We start from the raw sequence: 23,930 nt of genomic DNA, 5'->3' as shown, positions 1-23,930 counted from the left end.
TCGTGCAAAACAAACAACGTGTAAGGCATGCTAGACCATAATGCAGAAAATGGATTTCAAAGACCAAAGGCAATTCAATATAAAAGCATAGTGTCACTGTGTCAATGGGGTCACTATGGGCGGGCAGGTAGTTGAGCTCCTGCACTGTGCAGGGGGCTGGACTAGATGACCCTGGAGGCCCCTTCCAACTCTATGATCCTAAAGAAAATGTCCCCCATCAGAAAGAGCAAGATATCCAGGCAGATGTTGCGTAACACAAGTGCATATGTGACCAGTCCGAGAAGCGCAAGGGTCAGCTGCGACAACGGTAGGAAAGAATCTGGCGGAAGTCTTAATTTACGCACGAAGGGGAGAAACCCGACTGTATATGGTGACGCTATCTACACGATATCCAGGCCCCAGAGCCACCCACCGCCTTCCCTGCCTAGCCCGAGCCGGGCGACCCGAGAGCCACCTTCCCCGGCCCCTTCCGGTGTTGCTCTGCTGCGGGAAGTTCGGAGGCGGAGCAGGTTGGAGGCGGCGCGGAGGGGCCGGCCGGGCCGAGCGCGGCGGGGACTCCCGGGCAGACGCAGGCGCCCCAGGCGCTGGCTGGCAAGAGCGAGCGCGGCGGCCGCGCGCCCTGGCCGGACTGCCCATGACCTGCGAGGTACCCCGCGCTTTCCCCGCCGGGCCCCCGGGGGTGGGGGCGGGAGGCTGGCCGCGGGCTGCCCAGGGAGTGGCGGCGACACGCGCAGCCTTCCTTGAACCGCCTGCCTAGCGCCGCTGACCCCCCAGCCCCATCCTCGGCCCCGTTGCGCGCGCGCCTTCCCTGGGCCTCCGCCGCTTGCCAGGCAGCGCCGCGGCTCGGGGACAGCTGGCCCCTGGTGCAGAGGCGGTATGTGGGCTGCGGTCCTGCCTTGTGCTAGGGCCAGGCCTCGGGGGTCGGCCTCGTACTTGAGCTGCACTGAGCGGGCCTGTAAGGAAATCCCAGGGAATGTGGAGTTTCGGAATGAAACCCAAGACCTGGATCAGAGTGGGGTGAAACAGCGCCTTGAGGGTGAAGTCAGAGCGAGGCGGCAGGTGTGCAAAGAAATGTCAAGCGTCAACAAGTTGGACTTGCGTTCCTTGGGTGCTGTGCTGCTGACGGCTGTTGCTGGCTTACGCCTGTTGGGAACCCAAAGTTCTGGTTCAGTTAGGACAGGGGTAGTCAAACTGCGGCCCTCCAGATGTCCGTGGACTACAATTCCCAGGAGTCCCTGCCAGCGAATGCTGGCAGGGACTCCTGGGAATTGTAGTCCACGGACATCTGGAGGGCCACAGTTTGACTACCCCTGGGTTAGGATAAAGGTGGAACTCTGCAGCAGAAGCGCCTCATGTCCCCTTGCTGCCTTCGATGGCCTAATCCAGGGGTAGTCAACCTGTGGGCCTCCAGGTGTCCATGGACTACAATTCCCATGAGCCCCTACCTGCCAGCGTTTGCTGGCCACAGGTTGACTAACCCAAAGCAAGATGCCAGTGAGAAAGGAGAACTTGGTGGTGCAGCTTTGCTCTCTTCTCTCCTATTGTTGAAACTGGGCCGTTACTCATGCAGAATGGCTCTAGGTACAACATTGGTAATACCTACCCAGTGTATGTTGGCTCAGCATTGCACGTACAATGGAACGGCTCTAGCTACGTGCAGGATGTTCTTCTGGGCTGCAGACATCCCATTTAAGCAAGGTCTGAGACCAGAGGGCACAGGATATTTTCAGAGGGTGTTCAGTGTCCTTGTGCTTGAATCTGGCAAACCAGGTGGCATTCGTGCTCACATTTTTGTCTTTACCAAATGCCTGTAAGAGCGCAGTGCTGGACATGATGCTGCAGAAATTTCTGTGATAAAGGCCACTACTGATAAGGCCCTGTCATTATTATAATTATTATTATATTTAGATTTTTAGGCCCCCCTTCCTTTTGAGGCTATCACTGTAATTTCAAAAGTTGTGGCTGTACAGAAAAAGACAAAGAAGAGTTGGTTTTTAGACCCCGCTTTTCACTACCTGAAGGAGTCTCAAAGCGGCTTACAGTCGCCTTCCCTTTCTCTCCCCACAACTGACACCCTGTGAGGGAGGTGAGGCTGAAAGAGCTTCTGACAGGATTGCTGGGTCTGAGCAGCTCTAACAGGACTATGACTAGCCCAAAGCCACCCAGCTGGCAGCATGAGCAGGAAGGGGGATTCAAACCCAGCTTGTCACATTAGAAGCCGCTGCTCTTAACCAGGACACCACGCTGGCCTTGGATGAACTGGATCCATGCAGATCTGTTCACATTCTTTTCTTTATAGTTTAGTGACCATAACCATATTGAAATTCTCCACGTTAAAGTGAAATTCACTTTATGTTTACCCTGATGGTTGCATTGATGCTTCAGTACTTTCTACACTGGTGGTGCATGTTGCATTATGCAGTATGTGAATGCATGTGTGTGCATTCATCTGCTAAGTTTTAAGATCTTTAGGCCGTTTGTTGAAATTCCTTTCTCAGTGATTGCAAGATTGCTTTCCATTAATCAGAATAAAAGAAAAATGAAGTGATATGGTTATTCTGAGATGTTTGGAGCAAGTGGAACATGGCATTTAAAAACATAATATGTTTGTGTTTCAAAATTGAACTTGGCCCTTCTGCATCATGCTGTCAGGGGCTCATGGGAATTGTAGTCCATGGACATCTAGAGAGCTACAGTTTGGCCTCCCCTGCACTAGAGACTGCTTATACAAATACTCCCAAGAACCTGGAGGCACTTTCCCCAACCTTCTTGATCTATGAGTGCTTCTGAAATTTTGAGAAAGGATAATGAATGCCACCAACAATGGCTACCATGGGAGACAGAACAAAGCTTAGGACTAGGAATAGGGATGCCAGCCTCCAGGTGGGATCTGGGGATTCCTTGGAATTACTCTTCTCCAGAGTTGTAGAGAGATCCATTCCCCTAAAGAAAACAGATGTTTTGGAGGGTGGACTCTATTGCAGTGAGGTCCCTCTCTTCCCCAATCTCCATCTCCAAATCTCCGGGAGTTTCTCATTCTGGATCTGGCCACCGTGCCTCCCACATCCCCCACTGGTGGCCTAGAGGGACCTGGGAGCAATCACAGGTAGGAGCAATCACAGCAGCAAGCCAACCATCCTGTTATGCTGTAGACAGCTATTTCTCAATGGGTTGTTCTTGTAGACCCAGAGATAATGTTCCTCTTATGCCAGTGGGGAAAAGGGGAGCTATCACTGGCCTTTGCTTTGGTGCAGAAGCAAGTGTGGCCCAGAAAACCTCTGGGTATTTGTAGGTGGCCATGTTGGGGATTACTGTGCTGTTCAGATACTGAATGTGCCTGTTTGACTGATGGACTCTTTAATGACAGGTGGTCGTGTTGTATTTTGCGAGAAGTGCAGAGTTAGCTGGAGTCCGCACGGAGACCATTTCCGTGCCCCAGCAGATCACATCACTGCAGCTGTGGAATGAAATTGTGAGGAGACATTCAAGGTATACTATGTTTTATCTACTTTGGGGCAACTACAGGTAACTGTATGTCGCCACTGTATAAAACAATCTGAGGGATCCTACTTTTTGTGTTTTCTGTGCTTCCCTTTCCTCCTCCTGTTGTGTGTAGTTGAATATACGAAGCTGCCTTATCCTGAAGCAAACCGTTGGTCCATCAGGGTCAGTGTTGTCTGCTCTGACTGGCAGCAGCTCTCCAATGGGACTCAAATTGAGATCTTTCACTTCACCTCCTGCCAGGTCCCTTCATCTTAGACTGGAGATGCCAGGGATTGAACCTGGAACCTTCAGCAAGCCAAGCAAATGTTCTACCCCTAAGCCATGGCTCTTCCCCCTGTTTAATGAATTATTTCCCTTCTATGCTCCAAATGGTTAAATCTGTAGTGGCAGGCTATATATAGTTCAGGCTGGTCCTCTAAACTGGAACAATGAAGTTCTCTAAGAGCTCTCTCAGCCCCACTTCCTTCACAAGGTGTCTGTTGTGGGGAGAGGAAGGGAAAGCCACTTTGGGACTCCTTCAGGTAGTGTTTGTAAGCCACTTTGGGACTCCTTCAGGTAGTGAAAGGTAGGGCATGAAATACAAGCTCGCTCTCTTCTTGGATGGAGGAAAGACAGATGAGGAAGGGTGCTGCAATTTTCCCACCCAGAGCAAATGCATGGTTGCACAACAAAGAAAAAGAGAAGCAGCTGCAGTAAGGAAAGTGATTACAGCAGCACTGGAGGAAGGACAGAGAGTTGGAGAGTGACCAGTTTCTCCCCAAGTGACCTTCCACCCTCCCCGTTCTGTGACCTCTATGAGTGGAGTAGAGCTTGTGGAGTAGAAGGTTCCTGTCTCCTCCTCCTGAAACCTTACTGCAGATTTTATTTTTGGTGGCCAGTGAACCTTCCTGAACAGGGAGCAAAATGGGGGGCTGTTTTGGCTGGAAGGAACTGACGGAAGTTACCCTCCAGCGACGGTGGAACTACCCTTTGATGTTGGAAACTGTCAGTCAGGATCAGGCCTCTGTTCTGTTCCCAGCTGATATTTATCTAGATAGGGGCTCTAGTAATAATTAGAACATTTTTTCAAAGAAATGTATGACCGATAAAGGCATCTCAGTTGAGGAGTTAGCAGTATCAAAGGAATGCAAATGAAGCATGTAGTGTTCATGAAAACCTATCCATTGGGCTCAAGAGCTGTGGTAGAATCACAGAACCCTAGTTGGAAGGGGCCATGCAGGCCATCTAGTCCAACCCTCTGCTCAATGCAGGATCGTCCTCAAGCACCCTTGATAAGTATCTGTCCAGCTGCTGCTTGAAGACTGCCAGTGAGGGGGAGCTCCCCCACATGCAGCCAGCTGAGTGACCTTGGGCTCAACACAGCTCTGATAAAGCTGTTCTGACTGAGCAGTAATATCAGGGCTCTCTCAGCCTCACCTCCCTCACAGGGTGTCTGTTGTGGCGAGAGGAGGGGGAAGGTGATTGTAAGCTGCTTTGAGACTCCTGGTAGAGAAAGTGGGCCTATGAGAACCAGCTCTTCTTCCCTGCCATCCTCTGAGTGACAACCTGTCAAATACTTAAAGAGAGCCATCCTGTCCTCTCTCAACCTCTTCTTCTGCAGGTACTCCAGGTGGGGTCTGACCAATGCAGTATACAGTGGGACTGTGACATCTTGTGATTTTTAATGCTTCTATTTCATTCAGCATTAGCTGGATGGAGCTGTGTAACACTGGGCTTGCATTTTCCTTGTGAAAAGCTGTAGCCACAGGAATGGTTACCTTGATCCTCTTTTTGCTCCTTCAGCCTCGCTGCCATACAGGATCAAGTGGTTTTTGCTGTCTGCCAGGAATACATGCTCCTCGGGGACCAGCTGCTGGACCTACGCACGGGGGACGAAATAGCCATTATTCCACCTATTAGTGGGGGCTAAAGTTGGGACGACCTCTTCAGGTGTGTAGTGCTGCTTTCCCTGAAGATTGTGTTGACAGTGACAGGGCAGAAATATTGAAGATTGTGAACAGCTAAGGCTGCTAAAGAGCCTCTTGTGGTGCAGAGTGGTAAGGCAGCAGACATGCAGTCTGAAGCTCTGCCCATGAGGTTGGGAGTTAGATCCCAGCAGCCGGCTCAAGGTTGACTCAGCCTTCCATCCTTCCGAGGTTGGTAAAATGAGTACTCAGCTTGCTGGGGGGTAAATGGTAATGACTGGGGAAGGCACTGGCAAACCACCCCGTATTGAGTCTGCCATGAAAATGCTAGAGGGCGTCACCCCAAGGGTCAGACATGACTTGGTGCTTGCACAGGGGATACCTTTACCCTTAGGCTGCTAAAAGAGCTATGAGAGCTAGGGCTATTTGAAAAGCTGTATAGCTGAACATGGAGAGGGAGCCTGCATGTGTACTCAGGGCTGGACTTAGAGATTCTGGGGCCTGAACATAAGGCCAATGGGGGGGGGGCATTCAGAAACACTGTCCCCTGCTGCCCACCCACTGGAGCCAAGCAAGGGGTGTTCCTCACCTTGTGGGAGGCTGCCAGAAGGCACCAGGGTCACCAGAAACTGGCATCCTAACCCAAAGATGGGGTGGGCAGGGGAGGTGGCTGTTGCAAGGGCTTGCTCTGTGTTGGGAGGGTTGTGGCTAGTTGGCGCTTCTTGCCTGATGTGGAGCCCAGAGCAGCTGCCCTGGTTGCTAAGAACACCCCTGAGTTTGGTGGGTGGAGTGATTGAGCCCATCCTCAGTGTTTCAGGGAGCCAGTCTGGTGTATGGATTAAGATTGTTGGGCTAGTAGCTGGGAGATCTGGGCTCAAATCCCTACTTGTGCTTTGGAAGTTTGCTAGGTAATCTTGGGATAATCACACTCTCTCAACCTAACCTACCTCACAGGGTTGTTGTGAGGATAAAGTAGAAGAGAGGAGAACAACGTAGAAGGGTGGGGCACAAAGGAATTAAATAAATAAAGCTATACATGTCTATTTCCACTTGCATTATGTTTCGTGTATTGTTAACACTAATTTTCCCTAACTGTGGGAGAGATTTGGGAGATGTTACAGGGCTGGTTTATTTTGGTGAATGCATCGTCATATTACTTTGATGACTGTTTAGTGTACTGTTGTCTGAACAATCTCCTCCCCCCACACAGAGAGCCAGCTTGGTGTAGTGGTTAGGGGCACAGACTTCTAATCTGGCGAGATGGGTTTGATTCCCCGCTCCCCCACATGCAGCCAGCTGGGTGACCCTAGGCTCGCCACAGCACTGATAGAGCTGTTCTGACTGAGCAGTAATATCAGGGCTCTCTCAGCCCCACCTACCTCACAGGGTGTCTATTGTGGGGAGAGGAAAGGGAAGGCGATTGCAAGCCGCTTTGAGACTCCTTTGGGTAGAGAAAAGTGGCATAAGAACCAACTCTTCTTCTGTTCTGACCAAGTAGTAATATCAGGGCTCTCTCAGCCTCACCTGCCTCACAGGGTATCTGTTGAGAGGAAGGGGGAGGTGAATGTAAGCCGCTTTGATGCTCATTCAGGTAGAGAAATGTGGCATATAAGAACCAACTCCTCCTCTTCCTCCTCCTTGTTTGGATACAGAACCAAGTAATTCTCCCCTCCTGCCCCTGTGTATTAAATGGTGTGATGTGTGTTTCCTTGGTAAAGTTCATCAGCTGAGAAATGACTTTGTAAATCATCTGAGAGTCACCAGAACCATAACGAAGCTGTGTTGCTACTTAATTCTAGAGAGATCATGAATGGAATTGTGGATGAACCCGAGGACTTCATTACGTTGACTGAAGACAAGCTCTTGGCAGACGAGGTGTCAGCCCTTGTGATTTCTCCCTCCTGTGGTGCTGTGTCCCTGTTCATAGGTGGGCTGAAATGCTTATAGTTAAATAAGAGAGAATATTGCATGATCTTGGGTGGAAATGCAGATGGATGGCCAGAAGGACGTGTAGGTGGTCATTCAGCCTGGCGTAGTGGTTAAGAGCGGTGGCCTCTAATCTCGAGAACCAGGTTTTATTCCCTGCTCCTCCACGCATAGCCAGCTGGGTGACCTTGGGCCAGTCACAATTCTCTAAGAGCTCTCTTAGCCTCACCTACTTCACAAGGTAGTCTGTTGTGGGGAGAGGAAAAGTGGGCAATGATAAGCCTCTTTGAGACCTCTTTGGGCAGTAAGAAGCTTCTTCGTCTTCCAGCATAACTCTAAATCCGGGAGGCTCAGGGTAGTGTCTTCAAATATACCACGGGCCATATGGCAATGCATCTTGGGATAGCTATTAATGCTAAGCAGAGCTACGCCCACAGCCTAGCTTTCTGCATGCATGCATGCATGTGTGGAGGCATCTGCAGAGGCCTGCTGCCATGATGTTGTCACCCCATGAGGAGCCAATGCAGTGCAAAGCTTTGGGCTGCAGGGACATCATGCAATGCTTGCTGCCACTCTGCTCATTGAACTCTGCAATTCAAGTTGTTTTATTCTGACCATCTGTTTTGCACAGTTTGGGTGCGCTGTGAGCTTCGGCCATGCAACGTCCTAGCTCATGAGACACCTTACAAGCTTTATTCAGGTAATACATTTGTACCTTGCTGTTCTCCTCAGTGGGGACCCAAAGAGGCCTACATTGTTCTTCTGTCCTCCATTTTGCCCTCACAGCAACCCTGTGAGGTAGGTTAGGCTGAGAAAAGGTCACCCAGCAAGCTTCCGTGGCATGAGTGGGGATTTGAACCTGGCTGTCCTGGGTTCTAGTCTCACGCTCTTAAGCAGTAAACCACTCTGGCACTCCTTGTTCAAGGTCCAGGAATGCCCTGAAAGGCGAACCAAGGGCACCAGCAATGTCTTGGTGGCTGAGCCTGCTGTCAGCTCAGATTCCTGGGATGCTCTTAGTAACTATTAGCTGTATATTAATTTTGTTGTTCCAAAAGCTGAGGGGTAGCCAGTGTTTCCTTCCAGGCTGAAGCATCGTCATTTGAAATAACATGTCTTTCTGTTTCAGGCACGACCAGGAATAACTTTGATGGGAAGAAAGTCAAGCACTTAGAATATGAAGCATATGCACCCATGGCCAAAGTGGAAATAAAGAAAATATGCACAAATATAAGATTAAAATGGCCCTCTGTCAGACATATAGCAATACACCACAGACTTGGGTATGTATGCCCCATGCAGATACATCTCCTGATTCAATAACACACCCTTCTGTATGTGCTCACTTGATCTTTCAACCCAGGTTCAAATCCCTATTTCTACCATGGAAGCTTGCTGGGTGACCTTGAGCCTGCCACAGATGCTCAGCCTGGCCTACCTCACAGGGTTGTTGTTATAAAGAAATAGGGAAATGATGGCCTAAAGCGTAATTTTGAGTCTCAGCTGGGGAGAGAAAGGGGATATAGAAATAAATAAATGTAGGAAACTAAATGGAAGTCGATGGGGGCGGCCACAGCCTGTGACATAGCAGCGGAAGGTAACAAAGGAGTTTGGGATGAGGGTCCCTTAAGCTGGAGAATGACTTTGCCTGGGTCTTTCATTCTGCTTTAATACAGATTCTAGTCTGTTTTATTTTTAAGCTTGCCCCAACTTTAAGGCATGATCCAGTGTTACAGTACCATCCCAAACAGAAAGATTCAGGGGGGCATGTTTATAAAAGGATTACAACTAATACAGGGCAATCGCTCAGAAGAATGTTTTTTAAAAAGTACAGAATTGCAATCTGTTGCAATGTTTATGCATCACTTTGCTTTTATATTGCATTGTCTTTTGTCTTTGAAATCCATTTTCTGCACTATGGTATAGCGTGTCGTACACATTTGTTTTGCATGTTTGCTAATAACTCTAATCTCAGCCCTGTTGCATTGCTCATTGGGTCTTTTATGCTGTATTACAGAATTGTTTTCTGTACTTGACTCTCTGCATTGACTCTCAGCAAGACACTAAAAATACATACATTGAAAGCCAGCCTGGTGTAGTGGTTAAAAATGGTGGACTATAATCTGGAGAAGTGGGTTTGAATTCCCCACACCTCCACATGCAGCCATCAGGATGACCTTGGTCTAGTCACAGTTCTTGCAGAGCAGATCTCCTAGAGCTCTCTCAGCCCCACTTACTTCACAGAGTGCCTGTGGTGGGGAGAGAAAGGGAAAGTTTGTAAGCCGCTTTGGGACTCTTGCAAAGAGTGAAAAGCGGGATATTAAAAAACAACTGCTGTTCTCTAAATACAGATTTTCACAGTAGAAAGCCAGGATAAGATCAATAAAACATGTACTTGTGACTGAGAGCAGCCCTTTTGAATTCATCTTATTTTATTTACTGTATTTATAGTCTGCTTTTTTCATTGAGAGATCCAAAGAGGATTAAACAGTGTAAACTGATAACAGTCAATGCGAAGAGACATCTAATAAGCACAATGTAGCTTGATATAATCAGTATGAGGAGGCATCTAACAAGCAATGTACTAGCAATGTATTAATGGAATCTGAGCGAGCATAGCATATTAGGCATGATTCAAAATGTGGATATAATAATAATAATAATGTGGATATAATAATAAAAATAGTATTACCTTAATAGAAAACAGGAAAATGGCAGTTGGATGTGACATGCAGCAAGCTGATTGTATACAGGAGAATCCACAGTCCTTTCCCCCTTCTAAAATGCTTTTCTGAACTCTTCTGTTATGCTATAGCCCTGTTGCCTCAACAGAGAACAAATTCCGTTTTAGAATCATAGAATCATAGAGTTCGAAGGGGCCATACAGGCCATCTAGTCCAACCCCCTGCTCAACGCAGGATCAGCCCATGGTTTGTGGAATGATAGGAGAGTGGGAGCCTTCCTCACCTCTTCACACAGGCCCTTCTACAAAGTGGGGGCCAACACAGAGAAGGCACGGATACAAGTGGTTGCTGAGTTTGTCTATTTGCAGGGTGGAATTTGCAGACGGTGAACAGAAAAGTTACACTATCATGGCAAAATGGGGGAGAGAGAGGTGGTCCTGCAGACATGAGGGTCCAAGGCCACCCAGGACTTATTCAGTATCTCAAATCTCAAGAGCTGTTGGACAGCTAATGGAGTGACTGTGGAAAGTGTGGGATGTCCGTGTCCCGTATAGCTCTGTCCTTATTAATAACAAAGTTGTGGAGTTCTTTACCAATTGGCATCTCCAATTTGGCTGTAATAGTCTGATCTTGATGTTATTCTGACATGGATGCATGTACTAGAGTGGCTTAGTCAAGGTCAAGGTCAATTTTTGCAGCTGTGTTACCTTGGTTTTCTAGTGGTAATGCTGCTGACTCCTATGACCTCGAAGTTCTTAAATCAGTCAGCAGGGTCAGCTTTCATCGCGGTCAAAAGCGGGAAGTAGAAGGCCTCATCCTTCCCATTTAGCATTCTTTCTGCCTTATCAGGCTTGTTTCAGTTTGTTCTTCCTTAGCCATTTAACCACCGCAGTCAGTGTGGTCCCAGAGAAACGTATTTGCAATTCCCATCAGTCACAGGAGCCATTTTATTTATGCCCCTGGCTGGAGGCATGCCCCTCAGGGAGGCGTCTAGGTTTTTCTTAACCTCCAGCTGTTTTGAGGTGGGACTTAACTTCTAATGACCATCCCCACCAAAGGCCTTGTCCACTTTCCTGAAACAGGATGGATGCCATATTGGGGGAATGGCATTCAGAAGAGCAGAAGGTGGCTACTGAGCCCCTGAGTGAGTGAGCTCCATTTCTCTATCCCGTTGCCTTGGGATTTGCATAGAGAGTATGGTTTTGCCCACTTGCTTTACAGAGCAGTTGTATAGCGAGGAGGAGAAGGCTGCCCTGTGATTTCAAACCTTTAATAAAGAGCCACACTTCATGTTACAGCTGATGCGGGTCCAGCTGTTAGCGGCCAGCACCAATTTAGGGGAAAATTTAGGCCTCTAAAATTGCTGTGAGGGCTTGATCCTGAGAGGTGGTGGTACAGCAGTAACAAGTGACTTTGTCCCGTCCCCCCATGACTTGTAAAATGACAAAACTGTTCCCCTCCAGAGTTATTTCATCACTTGAAAAAGTGCAGGGGGAAATCTGCTTCTGGCACAGTGCAGGCTTGTGGCAGTTTTTAAATGGCTAAATTTCCCTCAAAAATGGTGTCAGTGCCCATAGGTTAGACCCGTCTTCGTCATAAAGTGGAGCTTGGCCTCAAGAAGGTCAGTGACCCAGAGGGACAATCGAGCCCTGTGGAGACTGTTAAATTTGTCTGGCTGGTTCCTCAGATCAGGCCCAAGCCTGACGCTTTAGTCGGGGTCCTGAAGCAGAGAGTTGCAAGGTTGTAGGGTTGCCACTGAGAATGCTGCATGGTCTTGCCCGGAAGGAGCAGAGGTGGCATTTAAAACTATGTTTTCACAAAATTTAAGCAATTAGTTCCTCTTGGTCTTCTGTGTTTTTTTTCGGGGGTAGGGGGTTATTGTGGGATTTTTACACTGTGACCAGCCACAAGCTGGTATACCAAGAATGGTGGCTAAGAAATACTACTACTACTACTACTACTACTACTACTACTACTACTACTACTACTACTACTAAATGTTGGCCTTTGAGAGTAATTCACCCAACAATCTCATTCAATAGAGGCCTGGAAGGCCTACATTTCCTCAGTCAAATTGCTTGGGAGCCTGGACTGTTCCTGGTTGTACTACTGCTACCCAGCTCAGAGCTGAATTACCATTCTAACAACAAGTTGTTGTTGCAAGTTATCTGTTCTCCTGGCTTTTCTTAATTTGTTTTTGTGCCGAGCCCTACCTTTCAGAGGACAACTGAGAGACGTGCGGTTCCAATCTAATTTAAGATTCCTAGAACATGGCCTGCCTGTTTTTGTACGTCTGTGCAGCCTTTAGCACAAAAAAAAAAAAAAAAAAAAGGTCTTGGCTTTTTATTTAGACATCTAAAGATTAAGCTAATGTGGCTAAAAGCAACAACAAATGTCTCCTTTCACTGTCTCCGTAGTACGGTTCCCATTAGCGAAGCGAGTGTGATTGTGGCGATCTCGTCTCCCCACAGAGCAGAATCTCTCGAGGCTGTGCAATACGGCATCAACGCTTTAAAAGCAACAGTGCCGATCTGGAAAAAGGTATGTGTGTCGCAATCCTTCCGTTTTCTAAAACGCACCGCCAATTCTGAAGCCATCATTCACATTTCCGAGGGACAGCTCGTCAAGAGAGGACAAGGGACCAGTCATTTGCTAAGGACAGATTGAAAAACCAAAACAGGAAACATGGGGTGAACAACACGGATGATTTGTTGTTGGCTCTTGTAAGTGTACTCCCACGTAGCGAGTGGTGGTATGGGAACATCCATTTGCAGTGAAAGGGTTTCCTTTTGTAGTATCGCTTTTTATCTGTTTACAAAACAAAGCCAGGTGCTTTTGTGTTCTCTGGCCCTTTGGAGCCTGGTTGCCAAGTGTCCTTTTCATTGGCAGTGGGCGCTTCTGAGCCTGGAAGACGGGGAGGGTGACTTTTGCTGATTCTGAGCCTAGAAGACAGGGAGGGTGACTTTTGCCAATTCGGGTCGAAGATGTGTCGGCCTCTGGCGGCAGTGCAGGCTCCCCTTAGGGCCACCTAGCGGCCTTGTTTGTACCGCTGGCCCCGCCTCCTGGCTGCCACTGCCTCCTTTCCAGCGGTGGCACCTTTTCACTGCCATGTCCTCCCTCGTGCTCGCAGCACCTTCGCCAGTGGCTCCTTCTGTCCTCCTCTTCCACGTTCTCCCTGCGTCCTTCGTGGCGGCACCGCCGCTTTGTTCGCTGCCGCCTCCTGCTTGCTGCGGCTTGCGCCTCCTTTCTGGTGCTGCCACCTCATTTGCCGCCATCATGTCCTTGTTGCGAGGGCTGTCCGTGTAGGGGCCGGCCCAATCAGGGTGCAATAATATTGTGGTGCCACACCGTGATTGGGCCAGATTCGAGTCCAGACACTGTCCAGGGGCTGGACACGCTCCACCCAAATATATAGAGGATAAGGATTTATTTTGAATCTCTATGCTGCCATTGAGGGCACAGATCACAAATATTTGCTTAAGTTGGAAAGAAGGAGGATGGGTCAACCCTTCTGTGGGTATACCTGTGAATGTGGCAAGGTTCAGCACGTGACTTAATTAAATCATTTTTACTGTCCTTTCCCCTGCTAGTCCTTTTCTGTTTTTATAGGGCCTGTGAATCTTCTCCATTATATGCTGTCGGTGTGCCTCAAAGACCCACTTTCATTTACTTGTACAGCTGTACCCATGGGCTGTGGGATTACGCTTGGCTGTCTTTAGGTGTTAACTAAGGGTTAATTGAAACCAGACGCCAGAGGTTGCGGTATCAGACTGCACATAAGTGTGATCAACTTGGCAATAATTCTGTTCGGTATTCTTTGGTTTCAGGAGGTCTATGAAGAAGAATATTCCTGGAAAGAGAACAAGGAGTGCTTTTGGGCTAAGACAATCAAGTAAACCTCCGCCGGCTTGTGGGACTGCTTAGTTTTGTTAAAAATAATACAGAAGATAGTTACATGAACAAATGCGCACAAATTACGTCAAAGCAACTCTCTGTGTTAAAGCTTGAGATCGGCACACAATGGATTTCTCTTTCATTCACTGGTCTTTGTCAGAATATTAGTCTGGTTTTAATAGTCTGGTTTTAATAGTCTTTTGCAAATTCTGAACCCTGCATTTTGTAGCTCAGGCTACATGTATTTTACCTGACATTTTGTAGCCCAGGATAGCCCATGCTCAGATCCCAGAAGCTAAACACGACTGGTCCAGGCTAGAATTAGGATTGGAGACCCCCCAAGGAATAGCAGGGTTTGGACTCAGAGGCAGGCAATGGCAGAGCACCTCTAAATCCCTCTTGCACTGAAAACCCTACAGCAGGGTGTCCCAACCATGCTATACTATACCACAATACTATATGGTACCACAAAGGCCCCTCAATGTTACCGCAGTATGTTGCCTTTCAAAATGGCGGCTGGGGAGAGCCCCCCTCCTCCGTGGCTGCTGTTTCAGGCTCTGAGCAAAGAGGAAAGAAAAGGAGTTTTAATTTTTAAAAGTTCTACCCTTATTTGGTTGATCCACCCCCTCCCAAAGTGGCCAATGCTGGGCCTAGAGCGGGTGGGAAGGAGAGGGGCCCCAACCATTTAAACCTTTGCTGTCCAAGGCTCCTCTCACTTCCGGAGGGTGTGGCAGGGAGGCATGGCCAGCTGACATCACTTCCTGGTACCTTGAAGCCTGAAAAATATTTCAGTGGTACCTTCACAGTCAAAGGGTTGAAAAAAGGCTGCCCTACAGTGTTATCCTAAGTCAACTATGACTTAATGGCAACCCTTCCTGGAAAAAAGCACCCCAAATCCCAAACTGAAATGCATTTTCTGTGAATCTGCTATAGCCTCATGCATGAAGATTCCAGAATTTTAATTTGTTTCTCTGGTTTTCCATTAAGCATTTTGCATTCTCAGGCTTTCCCACAAAACTGTTTTTTTTTTAATCCTCATCTATATGATGAACACCACCAATCCCATGTGTGAACATTCACACATTTTTTGCCCCACTGTTTGACCAGCCTGGAGTTTTCCTATGCCTAAACCTGGAGAAATATACCATGTAAACTGTCCATTTGTGGCCATGACTGACAGGTTTGCATTGGGTGGTTCTGTGTAGATTAGAATAGTTGCCAGCTATGCATTGTCTTCTTCACACACTAAAATTCTATGCTAACATATGCTGGGAATATGCTTGCCTAAGGAAATAATGTATAAAACCTGTAATACTCGAAGCCCTCTTTCACAACAAAAATTGGGAAAGATTGATACTTTGACTTGGATAAAAATTAGAATTTGCAGGAGAGTGGTGTGACAGGCTAAGGGGGAATACAGTTTGTATGTGTTCTCTAGCCATGCTGTTCACACAGCTTCACAACGACTGATAAATTGGGCAAAATAAAACAGGACAGGAATTCAGTGGGAAAGGTTAACAAACTATGCTCCGGCATAAACATTTTGATTCACAATTGACATCAGATATGTCTGATGAAGTGCGTTTTGGAGCTTTTAAGGTGCCGTGGAATTTGCATATGAGCAAATGGAGCACTGCTTGTTGGGTTATCATTTGTCTTGTCCTGTCCAGTCCTTATTCACTGCTGCCACCTCCTGCTTCAGTTGGGAAAAGCTAATCCTGAGCCACAGGTGAGCACGTTGTTAACATTCCCCAGCTGTTGCTGGAGGTCCAGAGTTGGGAATGAGTGGATGAGGAATACTTCTCAATGTAGCATGCAACCTCTTCAGATGTTGTGTCTGTCTTCTCCCTTAGAGTTTGAGCTCCAGAGTCTCCGGTTGCATTGGCCTGTTTCTCTGCTTCAGCCCTTCTTTTATAACATGTTGATAAAAATACCGAAGAGCCTTACAGGGTTACTGTAAGGATAATTGAGATAATGTATGTGAAGTGCTTTGAACACAAGAAATACAGAGCACAGATTAACCTGTAGTGCCTCCGGTAGCAGTCTGTGAAGACCTGAGTTTCACTATGTATTCAGGATTTTACTTTGGTGCCAAATTTAAGACCCATATTGGCTGTGATACATTTACGAAGTTTTTCTCTGATAAAATATCAAGAATATGCCCTGATCTGGATGTAAGTTATGACACAGGTACACCAGAAGGAAGGCTAGGGCTATTTATGGATCATTTTGTGAGTGGATAATAATGCATAATAAAGTGGATAATAAACATGGTGATTGTTGTTACCATTTCCCTTATTTTGGCATCTCAAGAACGGTTGCATTTTATTAGCAGAGAAAGTCAGCATGGTGTTTGTTGTACTCACACTGACACGGTGACACACCTGCATCCTTATGAGAATTTTTTTTTGCTTTTCTGTAGTTCGAGAATTCACATGTCTTCTAGAAAGCCTGTCAAAGAACAGTAGAATGTAAAATAAAATTGGATGGACTCAGTCATTAAGAAGGAATCCTCAGGACTCCTGTGCTCTCAGGTTTTGGCTATGCAAGAACTTATATGAAGGAAGGTAAAATCTGCATCAGAAGAGCTGATTTTAAATACTCTACTTATCCTTATTGGGAGCCTCTTGTGGCGCAGAGTGGTAAGGCAGCAGACATGCAGTCTGAAAGTTCTGCCCATGAGGCTGGGAGTTCGATCCCAGCAGCCGGCTCAAGGTTGACTCAGCCTTCCATCCTTCCGAGGTCGGTAAAATGAGTACCCAGCTTGCTGGGGGGTAAACGGTAATGACTGGGGAAGGCACTGGCAAACCACCCCGTATTGAGTCTGCCATGAAAACGCTAGAGGGCGTCACCCCAAGGGTCAGACATGACCCGGTGCTTGCACAGGGGATACCTTTATCCTTATTGGAAGGAGTCCCAAAGTGGTTAATAAACAGCTTTTCCTTCCTCTCCCCCAATGGACACCCTGTGAGGTAGGTGGGGCTGAAGAGAGCTGTAAGAGAACTTCTCTGTGAGAACAGCTTTAAGTGACTAGCCCACGGTTACCCGCTGGCAGCATGTAGAGGAGTGGGGAATCAAACCCGGTTCTTCAGATTATAGTCCTCCGCTCTTTAGCCTCACCACCATACTGGCTCTCAAGGCAAAGCTGCAGCTACAACTCCTGTGGGAGGGTGAAATCTTGGTCTCTTTGGCACAACTATGGGACGTTATAAGTACAGATTTTCCTTGCCAAACACCTAAAGAAATTTATGAATTTGGAAAGTAGTATTCAGGCCTGCAATAGTGAGTGTGCATTGGGGAGTTTAGCCAGTAGGTGGCAGTGGAGAGATTATGAAACCCTAAAACGCAGTCAGGGAATTATGTGTAAGAAAATAACCCAACACCTCCAATCATAATAAAATTAAAGACTTTTTGGTTTCTGTATAAAGCAAGAAGTAGGCATTTGTCATAAATGAATACTGCCTGTCATGAGAGCTGAAGATATGTGAGCTTTGTAGAAACTTGACTATCTTTGCAACACAGGTTTACCTGTACTCTGCAAATGAAAGATGCAAATGAGTAGCCGTGTTAGTCTGAAGTAGCACAATAAAATCAGTGTCCAGGAGCACCTTTAAGACCAACAAAGATTTATTCAAGGTCTGCTCATCATGATGGTCAGTTCATAGTCTGAGGAAGAGTGCTTGCACTCGAAAGCTCACACCTTGAATAAATCTTTGTTGGTCTTAAAGGTGCTACTGGACTCTGATTTTATTCAGCCAATAAAAGTTTCTCTTTGTTGGGAATCTCCTAGAGATCTGGTAGTGGAGCTTGGAGAGAGTGGCATTTAGGAATGGGAGAGTGTAATGCCTCCAAAGCAGCTATTTCCACCCAAATAGCTGTGATCTCTGTGGTCTGGAGATCAGTGCAATGCTGGGAGAACTATGGGCTCCTCCTAGAGGTTGGTAATCTTATCAACATATTGTTGCAATCTTTTTCAACCTATGGACCCTGGAAGAGTTTTTCAAGCTTCAGGGAGCCCCAGAAGTGGTGTCAGCTGCCCCCTCCCTGCAATGCCCACTGGAAGTGACATCACCACCCATATTAAGGGCAGGGTTGAGAGCTGGCTCCCTAGCTTGTGGCTGAGTCCATTAAGGCAGGAGGGGAGAAACCACGAACCCCCCTCCGGAGCTCCCACAGACCCCTAGTGGAGAATCCTTGCCTACTGCGTAGAAGAGAGAACTTTGGCAGCTCAGAAAAAAAGTTACCAACATGGTTTCAAATTCACTCAAGCAGTTCAGTCTTTATTTCACACACTTGGAGGACAGTGATTTTTTTTAATTATTGTGGAACAAAGTGCAAAATATACATAACGATGGAGTCAAGAGTGTTCTCATCCATGAATCCCTCCCTTGATGCAGGAAGAGAACATGTTACTAAAGGCTACATTGTCCTTAAAAGACAGTAAACAAAACAAAAAACCAGAAACAAACAAACAACCTTCTGCCATATTGGGACTGCCGCAATTCATTAAGAAATCTCTCTTGGGTAAACCCCACTGGGATGAACTGTGTAAGATTATCTTCCTTCTCTTGTGCAATTTCCCTTCCTCTTGCAAGTGTGCATGAAACACATTCCCAGTGTATTGTGAGCTTTATTATAAAGATGTGTGTAGTCTGGCTTTTAAAAAGTCTTTCATGCATAGCACATATAGATTGAAATGGAAGGGTCAGTGAGAAGGACTGAGAATCTTTTGTTTATTCTTGTGAAATAACCAGCCAGTCCTTTGGTTTCAGGTCCTCAATAATTTTCTTGCTTGTGCCAAGTGAAGTACTATCCAATTTGGGGGAGGAAATTATTGGTTTGGCCCTTTAATAACCCATCCTAGCAAAACTGCAGTTGCTTTCAGGTGTTTGTCTAGAAATACTAGACTATGGAGTACTGTGTGCAGTTCTGGAGGCCTCACTTCAAGAAGGACGTAGATAAAATTGAAAGGGTACAGAGGAGAGCAAGATGATCTGGGGCCAAGGGACCAAGCCCTATGAAGATAGGTTGAGGGACTTGGGAATGTTCAGCCTGGAGAAAAGGAGGTTGAGAGGGGACATGATAGCCCTCTTTAAGTATTTGAAAGGTTGTCACTTGGAGGAGGGCAGGATGCTGTTTCTGTTGGCTGCAGAGGAGAGGACACGCAGTAATGGGTTTAAACTTCAAGTACAACGATATAGGCTAGATATCAGGAAAAAGTTTTTCACAGTCAGAGTAGTTCAGCAGTGGAATAGGCTGCCTAAGGAGGTGGTGAGCTCTCCCTCACTGGCAGTCTTCAAGCAAAGGTTGGATACACACTTTTCTTTGATGCTTTAGGATGCTTAGGGCTAATCCTGTGTTGAGCAGGGGGTTGGACTAGATGGCCTGTATGGCCCCTTCCAACTCTATGATTCTATGATTCTAAATGTCCTTATGCTCTCTATGGCTGCAGGGGGGAAACCATGTATCTGCCCAATGTACAGGTTTTGAAAAATCTACTTTAAAAGCTAGCTTTGCTGAAATGCTTAGATTCTAAGCAGGCTATTTTTGAATATTGTAGGTGTTTAATCTACAAATTGGACAAGTGTCTCGGGCCAATGTAAATATAAAGTGAGTTCAATTTTAGGGATTCTGGGTATCAAAAACTTAAAATTGATCAGATGTGAATCACCCTTGGTAAAAAGAAATGGGGTATTTGCCCTTGAGAAGGGAAGAGCTTGGGTACAAGCACTATTTGATCTTGGGTTCCTTCAACCCATGGGAACCCAAACACCTTTCCTTTTGACTGGCCACTAGGAATTTGATTGTGTAGGTTTTTTTTTTTTTTACAAATGTTGCTTTGGCAGCAGCTGCTGACACAGCACAAGGAGCTTCACAGTGTGATCTTAAGCAGCGGCAGCCAGTTTAAGGCTGACTCCACCTCATGTAGCAGCCATTTTGTGCTCTGCCTGAATTCCAAAGGGGCCCATGGGCTGAAAAAGGTTAGTTAATACTAAGTAGTATTACATCTGCCTCACCCTTTAGTAATCAGTGGTCCCGATTCTTTCATGACATTTAATATTGCCTAAAATCCTACCTAATAACAGTGCTTTTTCAGAAACTTCCAATTCTTAAATACAATTGGAAACATTTTTTAAATAAAAGAACACAAACTATGCTTGCAACAAAACTCATATTTATATCACGTCTTCAGCTGGATTACCCAGGTTGTACCCACTGAAAAGTGCAATAACAGAAACATCAATGACTGGAAATGATGAAATATGACATGGTGGTTTACTGGAATGTGTGTGTGTGTGTGTGTGTGCATGTGCGCGCGTGTGAGGGGAACCAAGGTTCACACACCAGAATTGCAAACTGTACAGTTTTTGTCAGGACTGTCAAGAAAACAGCCACAAATTCCTGAATAATAACCTAATTACGACACTGGGACTGGCTGGTACCAGTTTGGCTACAGATGCATCTTTATGAGTCAATGAAGATACCTGAAAACAACAAGCTATATACTGATGCTACATCAGGCACAAAGGTTTGCATTACACGGCTCAATCAAAAATTACAGAACAGTGCTTCAACTCAACTACACTTGGATGCAGTGAAGGGTTGCTGTGCAGATGTGCCTCCCCATCCCACCCAGCAGTTAGACTACAGTTGCAGCCACCGTGCCAGAGGGATATTTTTACACTCCAGGAACAATGCACAGAGCACCCATTTGTAGGCTATGCAGCAGAGGAATTGCATATGTCCCCAATCAGGTTGCATGTTCATAGCTATCCTCAACAGAGTTATACTCAACTAAGCTCATTGAAGTCAATGGGCTTAGTATGGTGTAATCCAGATTTAGAACAGCATTGTATGTTACCGGGCTTGTCCTTGTACACAGCTGCTGTACAGGTTCATCTGTAACCTGCAGAGTGTCTCTGGAAGATGCTGCTGGGTCCCTTTTAGGAATAAACTAAGACACATCCACAGCCAGCCCAGAAGAAGCTTATGGTTTGAGATGGGCATAGCAAGTCAGTAGGTACCATTCAGGTATCTTTCCCAGCTTGCTGACACTCCAAATAAAATTTTAATGTATAGCATATACTATTTATGGTTACAGATATCAAATAATTGCACATTTTTAAAAAATGGCTGTACATTCATGAAATTGAAGAGTTTTGAACCCTGTTCAGCCTGAGTAGTCACCTCCATGAGGTGTAAGTAGCAACCATTTCTTACAAACATTAAAAAAAAAAACTTTCTTGTGAAAAGTCAGCCTATTATATCCTTACGTGATTACACAACCTGCTTGTCCTGAAAAAGATATTTTATAGTTATACTTGAATGTGCATGTTAGTACAATGTAGACCAGGGGTAGTCAACCTGTGGTCCTCCAGATGTTCATGGATTACAATTCCCATTAGCCCCTGCCAGCGTTTGCTGGCAGAAGCTCATGGGAATTGTAGTCCATGAACATCTGGAGGACCACAGGTTGACTACCCCTGATGTAGACCACTGAAGAAGGTCCACTGGGCCAAAATGTATTTAGTCCCATGGTTATGTAACCATTATTGGGACCCAGTACATGCAACTTATACTCGTTGCTGTAAACTGGGGTCTGAACTTTTATTTGCACTCTATGTAGAAGAAGAGTTTGTTTTTATACCCCACTTTTCACCACCGAAAGGCATCTCAAAGCAGCTTACAATCACCTTCCCTTCCTCTCCCCACAAGAGAGACCCAGTGTAATAGGTGGGGTTGAGAAAGCTCTGACAGAATTGCTCTAACAGGGCTGTGACTAGCCCAAGGTCTGCATGTGAAGAAGTGGGGAATCAAACAGTTCTCCTGGAATATAGTATGCAACCAATAGGCAAGCAGGTTTCTCCATGAATTAAAACATACTGGTTTCCAGGGGGTTACGGCCACAAAGAAACCCACTATTAGCTCAAGTACCTTATTACTCATCTCCACCTCAAGTATCTGTATTGCATAACATCCCCAACTAGTTTTCAAACTAGTTTTAAGATAGGAGGGTCTTCAAAGGGAAGGAAAAGCTGATGAAAATGCTGCAGTTATCCTGGGGACCTGTAATTTGGGATTGGCACACACCAATTCACAAGGTAAAGTTCTCCACAAGCTTTGGCCAATTTGTGAACCATGTTCATGGAAGGGTGCTCTTCATGGTGGTTTGTGACAGTTCAGGAAACATTGCTGGACAGATTGTTTCTGCTCAATCAAAGTTTATAAAACTCCAAGGCAACAAGAGGGTGCAGTCCTAGAAATAGCAATAGGGGCCCTCCTTAGCTTAACTGCTGGCTGCCATTAAAAGAGTTCCCATTCTGCTCTATGAAATTAGTTCTGCACTGGTTCTGTTGGCCTTGCAAAGTTTTCCCCCACCTTCAGTTACTACTGCAGAGATTTATTGTGTCCTCAAAGGCTTTTACTGACCATGCTTTTCCTGCTCTTTTCCATTGGAAATGATGGAGGATTGTGGCACCTTCTTTGGGGGGGGGGCATAGTTCAGACCCCATAAACTGAATCCTCAACAAACTTAAAAGGCAGGTGGATTACAGTCAGCCAGAGATCCCCTGTGAGTTTGGTTATCTTGCACAGGATCTGTTCTATGAACTTCTGAACCTGCGCCGGTCCTTTCCCTAGAAAGCCCTTTCCTGGAGACACCTTCTTTGTTGGATTGTAACTCAGATCTCGTAAATTCAGTCCTTACTAAACTTAGAGGGCAGACAGGGGAGCATCAGCCAGAGATGCCCTATGAGTTCTGCATCTCTAGCTTGCTGGAAGGGCATTTTACCACATCAAGTACCTCAGAAACCAAACCAGTTTTGCTAGCCTCAAATAGTTTGGCAGTCCATGGTTTATGAACTGGGCATGTGATGAACCGATAGGAACCACGTCAAGCCCATCCCTACATCTTGTTGCCTACCTAAACGGACTGTTCAGATAACATGTTTTTTCATGCTCTTCCTTGGCCCACCTGACCACAAATGACACAAAACACCACAGATTTTGAAACACAATTCAATATTTCTACCTCTGGTCCTGCCAATTCAGCAGTTTGTATAAAACAATATGAATGTACCAGGGAAAAAAAACCCTCAATATTTAAACCCTTGTAAACAAAAGCCCCAAACTGTCCAGCAGTTATTTATAAAAAGCAAACCGTCTGTGTAAAATATTTTCATCTATAAAAAGCACAAAACATTTTTACTATTGGAAAAAAAACGAGAGGAGTAAACCTTTACAGCAGGGGTAGTCAACATGTGGTCCTCCAAATGTTCATGGACTGCAATTCTCATGAGCCCCTGCCAGCTGGCCCCTGCCAGCTCATGGGAATTGTAGTCCATGAACATCTGGAGGACCACAGGTTGACTACCCCTGCTTTACAGTAATCAGAAGGCCGAACGAGTGTGGCAGAAAGCACCTTTTGTGGCTCAGTAGGTTGGTGCACAGAGTCTTGGCTCAGCGAGATTCATTCTGTCTCCTTAGTGAGTTCTGTAGCTTCATCCACATCTTCTGCATCCTTTGTCATTTTCTCATATTTTCTTTTGAAGAAGCCAAGCTGTAAGAAGATTCCAGAAATATTCTTAGTATCAAAATACCAGAAGGACTCCTAGATTATATCCCTAACATCTTCAAATAAATGGTCTCAGGAAAGTTCTTACTCTGTTGCAGACCTTGGGCAGCCACTGACCACCAGAGAAGACAACAGATGCATCAAAAACACACTTTTCTCTACCCGAAGGAGGCTCAGAGTGACTTACAGTCGCCTTCCCTTTCCTCTCCCCACAACAGACACCCTGTGAGGTGGGTGAGGCTGAGAATGCCCTGATAACACTGCTCAGTCAGTACAGCTTTATCAGCACCGTGGTGAGCCCAAGGTCACCCAGCTGGCTGTATGTGGAGGAGTGCAGAATCGAACCCGGCATGCCAGATTAGAAGTCCACACTCCTAACCACTACACCAAACTGGCATACTACAGGTGCTTCTGGTGCAATAGTAAAAAGAAAACACTAGGTTCACA

General features: G+C 46.2%; 3 protein-coding genes across 7 annotated transcripts in view; 2 read left to right on the top strand and 1 right to left on the bottom strand.

Moving 5' to 3' along the window:
- The first annotated feature begins 323 nt into the window (after positions 1 to 323).
- LOC143842227 (uncharacterized) lies at positions 324 to 8,590 on the top strand. Of its 2 annotated transcripts, XR_013233030.1 has the most exons (5): positions 353 to 646; positions 3,368 to 3,489; positions 5,287 to 5,433; positions 7,208 to 7,335; positions 8,461 to 8,590. XR_013233030.1 is itself a non-coding variant. In XM_077347094.1 (4 exons), the coding sequence occupies exons 1-3, from the start codon at positions 368 to 370 to the stop codon at positions 5,411 to 5,413; spliced, it is 528 nt and encodes a 175-aa protein (XP_077203209.1). In that variant the 5' UTR covers positions 324 to 367; the 3' UTR covers positions 5,414 to 5,433; positions 8,461 to 8,590. The 2 variants fall into 2 exon arrangements, 1 of the variants encoding a protein (XP_077203209.1); XM_077347094.1 differs by lacking the exon at positions 7,208 to 7,335 and having other exon boundaries at positions 324 to 646.
- LOC143842228 (molybdopterin synthase catalytic subunit-like) lies at positions 7,214 to 16,183 on the top strand. The gene is made up of 4 exons (XM_077347096.1): positions 7,214 to 7,335; positions 8,461 to 8,614; positions 12,433 to 12,556; positions 13,843 to 16,183. The coding sequence occupies exons 1-4, from the start codon at positions 7,215 to 7,217 to the stop codon at positions 13,909 to 13,911; spliced, it is 468 nt and encodes a 155-aa protein (XP_077203211.1). The 5' UTR covers position 7,214; the 3' UTR covers positions 13,912 to 16,183.
- A 43-nt stretch (positions 16,184 to 16,226) lies between these two features.
- ITGA2 (integrin subunit alpha 2) overlaps positions 16,227 to 23,930 on the bottom strand; it is a 66,707-nt gene continuing 59,003 nt past the window's right edge. The window contains exons 30-31 of one of the 4 annotated variants that reach the window (XM_077347093.1): positions 23,331 to 23,468; positions 16,227 to 16,360 (exon numbers count right to left, since the gene is read on the bottom strand). In XM_077347093.1, coding sequence (XP_077203208.1) covers positions 23,379 to 23,468 — 90 coding nt within the window. In that variant the 3' untranslated portion in view covers positions 16,227 to 16,360; positions 23,331 to 23,378. Of the gene's footprint in view, positions 16,361 to 18,161; positions 23,469 to 23,930 lie in introns of those variants that run through there. The other 3 variants (XR_013233028.1, XR_013233029.1, XM_077347092.1) reach the window with 3 other exon arrangements.

This window comes from Paroedura picta, chromosome 7 (genome assembly GCF_049243985.1).
Source record: "Paroedura picta isolate Pp20150507F chromosome 7, Ppicta_v3.0, whole genome shotgun sequence".
Lineage (NCBI taxonomy): Eukaryota > Metazoa > Chordata > Lepidosauria > Squamata > Gekkonidae > Paroedura > Paroedura picta.
Note: the sequence above shows the minus strand (reverse complement) of the source record. Positions and strands in the feature narration are given on the sequence as shown.